Consider the following 9,406-nt stretch of genomic DNA (forward strand, 5'->3'; position numbering starts at 1 on the left):
AAATAGTGGCCATGATACAGGGGGTAGCCAGGAAGATATGGAAGATGAAGAAGCAAAGGATATGGTTATAGAGGATGACGAGTACTCAGAATCTAATGACAACTAGGATTTTGGCACATACAAGAGGATGTGCAGATTCAGAGGGGGTGGATGTTGTGCCACTACGCGGACATGGTGTGAAAAAACTCTGAAGTGCATCATCATCCAACTTTCTTATTGATCAAGAGAGTCAATGTGAACTGAGACATTATAGTACTAGTGTGAGTGGCATGAATGGTCCAAAAATACTAGATTTTTAGACAAATTTAGCCTATTTTTGATATTATTTATTGTAAAAATCTGAAAAAGTTAGAAAAGCTTCTAGATTAGGATGGCATGTAAAAAGCAAGTTGCTTTTTCAACCAGCTATTAGATTTTTCAAAAAAAAAGAAAGATGGGCAAAATCGCGCGCGTCGCAATCGCAGTTGACAGGTTGAAAACTGCACTTTGAACTGAAAGAAGGAGAAAAAGTGATATGGGAGATCCCCGATCAAGTGTCTTGGCATTTTACCCCCCTTTAGAAGCCAAGGGAGTCATCAGATTTGGGTTTCGAGTAGTAGAGAGGAAGCTGTTGTATTGATGCACGTTTTTGGTCTACGAAGGAGCTCCATGAGATCTAATGCCTGGAGATTGCTTCTGAGTAGTGCTAGACAAAGGATTTCGGGTTCTGTCCATATTGATTCAATTCATTGTGCTTTGTCTTTATCATGTTTACCTCTTGTCTATTCTTTTTCTTCTCTTCCATCTCCTATCTCTACTTCCTTCTATCTTTGATCCTTGGTGGATACGACCTTCGACAAAAACCCCTCCGACAGCGGCTTTAGAAACACCTCAATCTCTGCACCATTGCTTTCACCATATCTGAGCATGGTCAACTAACTTAAGTTTTGGCTATCATTGCTTGATTGGTAGAAGCAAATCTTGCGGAAGAGAAATAATCATTCATTGACTCAATCCATATCTTCGCCTCTGCTGCGACGTCTATCCCTTAAACTCGGGTGCCTTAATTTGCTTGAGAAGGAATTTCTTCTATTTTGCATGTCAATATTCGTGGGTGTAGAAGGTGCCTGACAATCAAGTCCTACCACTTAGGTTATTCTGTTTAGGATATGTCTACGAATCATACATTAATCAATCACACATTATTACGAAGTTTTGCTCCGATACCAACTGTAACGTATCCGCCTATCGACTATCCAAGCACGTTTTTAGCGGTACATCGAGAGACGAATCTAAGCGATGTTGCCCAAGACTCCCGTGGAATGTCAAGAGGTTTGTCGCCTAGGGTTTCTCGAGTCTGCCTCGCAATGAAATGTTCACGGTCATGAACCTAGTCGGATCGACCTGAAAGCTGGGTCCCTAGTGGTCAAGGTCTCTTGACAGCATTCTAACATCGGGTCTCAAATATCCTACTTTACCTAGGGATACCCAAAACGAAGCAGACCCATGTCGCACTTGGCTCAAAGAGAATGGGAAACGAAAGGGATGCATTGCTCAACCTCTCTACCCGTAGGGCATAGTCCCATTCCAGTCCCCTAAAATGGTATGAATTGGGGTTCTAACCTAACAATTACTAAGGGTCAATTGTATCCTTGTGAGAAGCCTCCCAATTCTCTAGGACCACCCTGCCATAGGACAAACCCATCGGGGGTTCCGCTCACTCGCTTCCCTTAATAAGCATTCTTTAGTTATCTAACTAGGTCCTATCACATTTATGTGTGACATTTAATATCAGCTTCCTTAATTAAGCCTTTTAGGGAACAAGGTTCAATCGCATAACTTATAGCATTGACATAAAAATAGAGCAAGCATTCCTTTTGACAAACAAGTTCCTTGACTTATATTCTGGTTAATCTTTGTCCCATACATGAGAAATTATATGTCCCTTCTGCCATGCAGCAGTACTCGGTCCAAATCACATGGCACCATAATTTTCATCCTTTATTTAGAATAGGATCTTCCAACGTCACAGACGTTGGGGCCACAGGGATCCTCAACTCCGTTCCGGACTTGACAAGGGGTGTCTAGAGCTCCACTTGACCCATAAGCTGCCTAGGAGTGAAACATCATTTCTATGGTTGGCCTTTTCACCACTCAACCTTTAGCCCCTGAATTGAGGAGTGCCCTTTTCGGGTGCAATCTTGGAGATGATCCACCCATGTAAAGAACCTTTCCTTAATTAAATCCCTTAAGAATCAAGCACAAACAAAGCATTCAACCCTAATACCATCTTTCAGAAAACATTCCTTTATTCCCATGGCAACTTGTCATCCAAATCACAACCCAACAATCAATTGAATGTAAAAGAATTTAGGGGTTGTTCGATCAACCAACAAAGCAATGGTATTCTTTTCCAAACATTGCAAGAATAGTCGCAATAATCTTTCCATCGCAGGTTTGGTCTCCCCCTTCGGGATCAAAGAGCGATACTATGCAGAATTTTAGGTTGACTTTATCTTCCTTTTCCCTAAGGCAAAGAATGCGAGATAAATTTGTAATGATGCAAGACTATCTTCCAAGGTAAAATAATCCCTGAATTATTTTGCGAGTTGTAATCATTTCATGGTTTGGCAGCACAAGGTAAACTCCTCGACCGTTATTTTACGCAAATCCTTCATAGGATGGATGCAAGACTTTAATGCAAGATCAATTCGTATACCACCGATATATGTTTCATATAATCTTTCTCCATGCATGTACTGTTTATGTGCATAAACCTCAAGGTAACCTTGTGAACCTTAAACAATATTGTCCTAAGTAAAGCCTAATTGGACTTATCGAAGCTTAATATTTTACTAGAGAGAGTGAAGATTTTTGGACCTGAGTGACCAGGAGTGGGGTGTTGCTCGTAGTTCCATCAGCTCTTGTCACACCTACACTTGAGTTTGTTGCAACTCTCGCAATGCTAGAGTTACATCTTCTTTGGGCCATGGTAGTATGTGGTTCTTCAACGGACCACTTGAATGGTTTGATAGGCTTTTACTTAGATAGGGCAAGCCCTCGTGGGAGACAAGGGAGATCTCTCTCTCTCTCTCTCTCTCTCTCTCTCTCTCTCTCTCTCTCTCTCTCTCTCTCTCTCTCTCTCTCTCTCTCTCTCTCTCTCTCTCTCTCTCTCTCTCTCTCTCTCTCTCTCTTTGCCGATAGCGTCGAGGCCTCTTTTTCTTTCCTTTGATGGGTGGGGGGGATAAGCTTGTGGAAGAGGATATAGGTTCGTGGGAAAAGGGGGAAGAAAGAATGCGTGTGGACACCCTCTAAGGAGGGGAGAAGAATAAGAATCTTCTTAGAAGGTTCTCTCTCTCTCTCTCTCTCTCTCTCTCTCTCTCTCTCTCTCTCTCTCTCTCTCTCTCTCTCTCTCTCTCTCTCTCTCTCTCTCTCTCTCTCTCTCTCTCTCTCTCTCTGTCTCCTTCAGCATGCCGTTTAGGCCTCCTCTCCTCCGTGCCATTGGGGGGGGGGGGGGATTTTATAGGGAGAATGGTGGGGTATTATTGGGGGGCGTGATGGAGGCCCTTCCCTCCACCTGGGCGGCCATATCTGGCCTACCCTTGTCTGCATGGCAGCGAGGAGCCCAATTTGGGTCGTGGACTGGATAGGTGGCCTCCAGGGGGGTGGGGGGTGGTAGGCCACGTGGCCTCCCCCTCATCATCACAACAGCATCGTCATCTCCTTCTCCATTGATGTCGCCATCCATTCCCTCTTCATCAGCATCGCCTGCTTCCTCCACGTCGACGACTTCTCTCCCCCTGCCACCTATTTGGCGATGACAGGGGGGAGCGATTAATTTTTTTTTCAATTACTTTTAATTATTAAGGGATGGGGGGATTCCTATGTGGGACCCCGTGGGGATATTACAAAACGCCTAAGCTTCAATCATGATTAATGGATTGATCTCTAACCCATTTTTACTTAGGAGGTCTAGATGACATAGGGATGCCCTTTGGACCCCTTGCTCTTTGCTCTTATAATGGATCCCTTGTTAAGAAGGATTGACAAACAAGTTGGTAATCATGCTATTTAATGGTTGCCAATTCATAATGGAGCTTAGTTTTCTGCCCAATTTTTTGATGATGATAATGTTGACATCGTCCAAGATGGGTTTATGAAGAATTTGCTAGTCTATTTGCATCCAAAATCAACATAGCCAAAACTGAGTTGATTCCTTTGACATATGGTGGGCCACAACCTTGGGAATCCTTAAGAGAATTCAATTTGACCAACCATGGTTTGTTTTGATTAGAAACTGGCTAGAGAATGCTGTGACATGGGGGTACGTGGAAAAATGTATGTTGAATTGATATGATTGGAGGTGACCTGCAAGTTAGAATATGCCATTCACTAGTAGCTCAAGGTTTTGTAAACAATTGGAACTAGCTCTTGAAGGAGGTTCATTGGCCACAAGAGCTAAATAGTAAGGGAGATTAATCACTCCAGCTAAGCATATGGCTCTCCTCCCACCCTTATGATCCTCCCCATTCTTCGATCAAGGAGAAACCCAAAGTCTCAAGAGCTTTGAATCCTAAAGGTTTGAGGACCTAGATACATATACGGGACGTGACTACAAAGAAGTGGATGGATTTGTTATGGATCAAAACACACTTCAAGTTAAACAAGAAAGAGGTTGACTATCCAAGTTTCTAGATCTCTCACCTTTTTGCATGTGATGTAAAAATAAAGACGAAGACATTTGTCATGTTTTTTGGAAATGTCCTTAGGTTGCCTCGGTGTGGAACGAAGTAATGTTGGTGGCAGAAGAATGCCAATCTCAATGAGTCCATTACCATGAAAATTGTGATTTTTGGAGACCAGGTTGAGAAGGGTGATTGCATTATGCTCTTAATCAATGTTGTAAGAACTGCTACCCTAAGGCATATTTGAAAGAGTAGAAATTAGGTTGGTTACATGCCAAATGACAGATGCCCAACCCCTACCTAGAGTGTGGGCATGCAATTTTTGAAACTAGACACAAACATGGGCACAAAGCCTTTACATACTAAAATGACACATTTTGCAAAAAAGTAAAAATATGTTTATAATCTTTTTGATTGATTGCAAATGCAAAAAGTGCAACCTTGTCTAGTCCCTTTACAAATTGGGTGGGGGAGACTCTTTGCCCAAAAGTGGGCAAGGTGTTCACTTGTTTAGCAAGTAAACAACATGTTATGTGTTTTTTGGGTGTGTTAAAAAATTGTGCATGGACAACCCCTAAAGAAGTACTTTGATTGGTATTTTAATACTTGCAAAGTGGGCATCTGCTATTTGGTGTGTAATGAGTCTTAGATGGTCTTTGGAAATAGGGTGAGAGGCACACTAGTTGATAATATTAGTGAACTTAAACTTAGTTTGATCTTTGTGCTCAGTAGCTTGAAGAATACTCGTACTGGATTTTTAAGTCGTTTTGGAAAAAGCTTAGAAAAGAGGCTACTTGGCCTAGAGCCCTGATGCATCTTTGTATGCTGTAATTTCTTATTGATATTATTATTACTACCGCTGTAATTTCTTATTGATATTATTATTACCACCGCAGTAGAAAAAAAAGCTAAGGGGCCAATGCTCTTGGGCTGTGATGGCATAATCTCCTTGTTTTAGGCGTTTCTTAGGGCGCACCTTGTGTAAAGGGGTTTCAGAAAAAGGCCGACCACCGACGCGTGTGAGTGGGACCCTGGCGGCAACCGGCGATAGGCTGTTGCCACACCACAAGCCAGGGAGCTCTCCATTGTTGGTCTGTTTCACGGACATTTGTGCATCTGTGATCTCTCGCTTGCCTGCAAATACTGAAGAAGATCAAGCTGTGGATACGCCACTGTAAGCTCGCAGAGAGGGAGAAGCATCTGCCTGGTCCAAGATGCTGAACCGGCTGTTCGGTAAACCTAAGCAGGAGCCGACAACCTTAGCAACCCTCGATAAGCTCAATGAGGTCAGGGGACACAGAGATGTGATCTCTATTTCTTGTATCCATGATTTCCCAGACAGTTTGTGTGTTGAAGTTGAAATTTTTAGCTCGCAGAGAAAGTCTCCGCGTGTGTTTATCGAATGATGTGCTTGAACAGAAACTGTCTTCATGAGCCTTGCCTGATTTTGTCAGTTTTCTCAAACAATTTGTGTGTTATAAGTTGAAATCTTTAGCCCGCAGCAAACGCCTGCATGTGCCTATTCGCTCTTGAATGATGTACTTGAACAGAAAAAATTATCACTAGCCTTTGATAAACAATTTGGGCATCGTAAGTTGAAGTTTTTAGCTTACAGCAAACGCCTCCATGTGCGATTATTCTTTATTCGCCCGCCCTTGAATGATGTACTTGATTTTATTTTATTTTCATGAGCCTTAGGTGATTTTGTCTGTGTTCTCAAACAATTTGCGTGCTTTAAGTTGAAAATTTCAGCTCACAGCGGATGCCTGCACACGAGATTATTCTTCATTGGCTCTTGAATGATGCACTTGAAAATAAAATATGTTCATGAGCTTAACTGATTTTGTCTGTGTTATCAGACAATTTGTGCGTTATAAGTCAAAATTTTCAGCTCGCAGTGGATGCTCGCATGCGTGATTATTCTTTAGTCACCCTTGAATGATGTACGTAAATAGAAAATATCTGCAGGGGCCTTGGCTGATCTGAACTTGTCTCTGCAAGATATTTTAATTGACAGTATAAAGTTTTTTAATTGCCTCTGTAAAGTGTTTTAACTGGCATCATAAAATGGTTTAATTGTCATTGCAAAGTATGTTCATTGGGAGCGTTAACTAATGCTTCTTGTGTGTTCATTTCCTTGATGTTTTATTCACATAGACCTTTGTGTAGGAGTCAGGATATTTTTGTTCTCGCACTGGTCTGTGAAGTACATATGAGGCTGGTGAGAGGAATGTCTGGAGCTTGATGGGGTTTGAAACTCGTTGTTTAGAGTTGGAAGTAGAATCCCTCTTATGGGAGTACTATTGACCAGAAATTCTATACTTGTGGTTTTGCTTTTCTGAATAGACGTGAAATTCCTATTCAGAGTGGCTAATATATTATAACAAGGGACTCTTGAATTGTGCCATGGACTGGTATCACTCTGGGAGATATTGTTGGAGATTGCTTTTGATGGACACAAGGACAAGGTGCAGGCTTAAGGCTATAAATGAGCCAACATGTTGATCTGAATGTTGTTAAAGTGGGATGCTCTGCCACAGGGTGGTTATGCTAGCATTGTCAGCTCACGTCAGTCCTAAAGTGCCCTAGACTTTGGGCCACTTGCAATGAGATCTGAATTCTAAACATGTGGTTTCAGACTCTGGCTGAGCCTCACAAACAGGTGAACAGGGTGAAGACAGAGAAGCACATGTCTGCTAACAAATCTTTGAACATTGTTTGGCAACTTTGCGACCTCTTTGGAGCAGCCATTTAGTACAGCCAAAGAGGAGTTGCCTTGCAGATTTGGAGCAGCGATATTTGAAAGAGCTGCTGCAGCCCTAGGGGCTACATTCCGAAGACAAGTTGAGCCTGTCTAATTGTTTCTGTAGTGAAGAGAGGGTGGTAGCAAGATCTAGAGGGAGCTGCATTTTCAGAGGAGTGATGGTTTGAGTTAGTCCACATTTTCCAGTAGTTGAGGGAGAGTGGTAACGGCAGGAGATGACAATGCTTGCTCTTGTTAAATTATTCGGTTTTTGTTTTTGTCATGATTGAGAAAGGCTGGGGTTCTTGGATGACTTGATTTCTGTCCTTCAGACTTTGGAAATGCTGGAGAAAAAGGAGAGGGTTTTGCAGAAAAAGATTGCTTCAGAAGTAGAAAAAGCAAAGGAATTCACAAGAACAAGGAATAAGAAAGGTTTTGCAAGAGTTCCATTTTACTCTGTTATAAACTACAGGATTTGGGCTTTGTGTTTATAGTTCAACTCGTTGCTGTAGCTGCCATACAATGCCTGAAGAGAAAGAAACTTTATGAAGTGCAAGTTGAGCAGCTAGGAAATTTTCAGCTTCGCATACACGATCAGGTTTGCTCTTAATACTTTTGATCTAGGTTTAGTTGGATTCCATTCTGGATATCCCAATAACAAATAAAAAAAAAGAAACCCAATAGGTTCTTTCATCCATTGACATTAGGTTATTGCCACAGATGATACTGCTGGAGGGAGCAAAAGCAACAACCGAGACTGTTGATGCTCTTAGAACTGGAGCAGCAGCTATGAAGGCAATACACAAGGCTACGTAAGTTATCATATGAATATTTATTCCTATAGCAATATTCTGTACGACATAAGGCAACTGAGAAATGCTTCTTGTGGGTTCATATTGCCATGGGATTGATTGGTAAAAGAACAAAGAACCAAATTCAGCCTTTTTCCTTACATGATTAATTGGTTCACGATCGTACGATTTACACTCGTATTTGCGGTGTTGCATATACAGGAACATTGATGATGTGGACAAGACGATGGATGAAATAAATGAGCAAACGGAGAACATGAAACAAATTCAAGAGGCATTAGCCACACCAATTGGCCCAGCTGCAGACTTTGATGAGGTACATATTGGTTGGGTTGGATGTCTGGTCATTGACTTGTTGGTGGTTGTGTGATTTTTAGTGCATGTTTCTTATGTTGTTCATCAGGATGAACTGGAAGCTGAATTGGAAGAACTAGAGGGAGCAGAGCTTGAGGATCAACTGCTTCAACCAGCAACAACTGCTCCTCCTCCACAACTTCCAACAGCTCCATTAAAGCAGCCCAGTAGACCTCAAAGGGTTCCGGCACAATCAAGTCGTGTTGAGGAAGATGAACTTGCAGCCCTACAGGCTGAGATGGCTTTGTAAATACCTGTATCAATCATCTTTGCTCTGGTGTGAAATGAAATACACATTATTTAGTATAGGGAGGATTGCTGCAATGACTAGTATCAGTTCTAAACTTGCAACCAAGTTACTTTGCCGGTCCATGTATGAAGCCTGAAGGTTATCAATTACAGAAATTCAAATTCTCTCTTAATTCTGTAGAAGCTTGAAGATTTAGACTGACTCTGTTCTTTCTGGGTACTAAACACAACATTCCAGTTGCGAACTGTATGTGGTTGCTGGAAGCTTATAACTGTTCACTGGTAAAAGTTAACCTTTTGGGACTCACTGAAGTCTACTACGAGTTGAATATCTATGTTGGTTCCGCAGCCATCTTTTACTGAGGGGCTAGGGCATGATGATAATTCAACCCGGAAAATTGACTATTGTCAATTCTTGGCTTGATTTGATATAGATTGCTGCAGAGCACATTTTTATGCTTATATTCTGCAATTTCTTTGTAAAAATTGCAGTCTGCCTGTACAACTCCACATGTAAGGTGCATGATGGAATTCTTGAGCATTAGGGTTGGTTCATCAAATCAAATAATGTTGCGTGAGTTAGA

The 9,406-nt window shown here is 41.8% G+C and overlaps 1 protein-coding gene across 1 annotated transcript; it reads left to right on the forward strand.

Annotated features, from left to right (window-relative positions):
- Positions 1 to 5,708: 5,708 nt before the first annotated feature.
- LOC148025693 (vacuolar protein sorting-associated protein 32 homolog 1-like) lies at positions 5,709 to 9,005 on the forward strand. The gene is made up of 6 exons (XM_087692907.1): positions 5,709 to 5,950; positions 7,740 to 7,839; positions 7,920 to 8,005; positions 8,128 to 8,219; positions 8,421 to 8,535; positions 8,623 to 9,005. Exons 1-6 carry the CDS (start codon positions 5,879 to 5,881, stop codon positions 8,821 to 8,823), a joined length of 666 nt encoding a protein of 221 aa, XP_087549033.1. The 5' UTR covers positions 5,709 to 5,878; the 3' UTR covers positions 8,824 to 9,005.
- Positions 9,006 to 9,406: the final 401 nt, after the last annotated feature.

This window comes from Lygodium microphyllum, chromosome 14, assembly GCF_053477565.2.
Source record: "Lygodium microphyllum isolate KBCC chromosome 14, Lygodium_microphyllum_v1.1.10, whole genome shotgun sequence".
Classification (NCBI taxonomy): domain Eukaryota; kingdom Viridiplantae; phylum Streptophyta; class Polypodiopsida; order Schizaeales; family Lygodiaceae; genus Lygodium; species Lygodium microphyllum.

Bases quoted from the DNA above. Each gene is read 5' to 3' on its own strand.
- LOC148025693 (XM_087692907.1), top strand. From the start codon at position 5,879: ATGCTGAACCGGCTGTTCGGTAAACCTAAGCAGGAGCCGACAACCTTA. The intron at 8,006-8,127 runs GTTTGCTCTTAA...TTATTGCCACAG, and splicing joins AGCTTCGCATACACGATCAG to ATGATACTGCTGGAGGGAGC. The intron at 8,536-8,622 runs GTACATATTGGT...GTTGTTCATCAG, and splicing joins CAGCTGCAGACTTTGATGAG to GATGAACTGGAAGCTGAATT.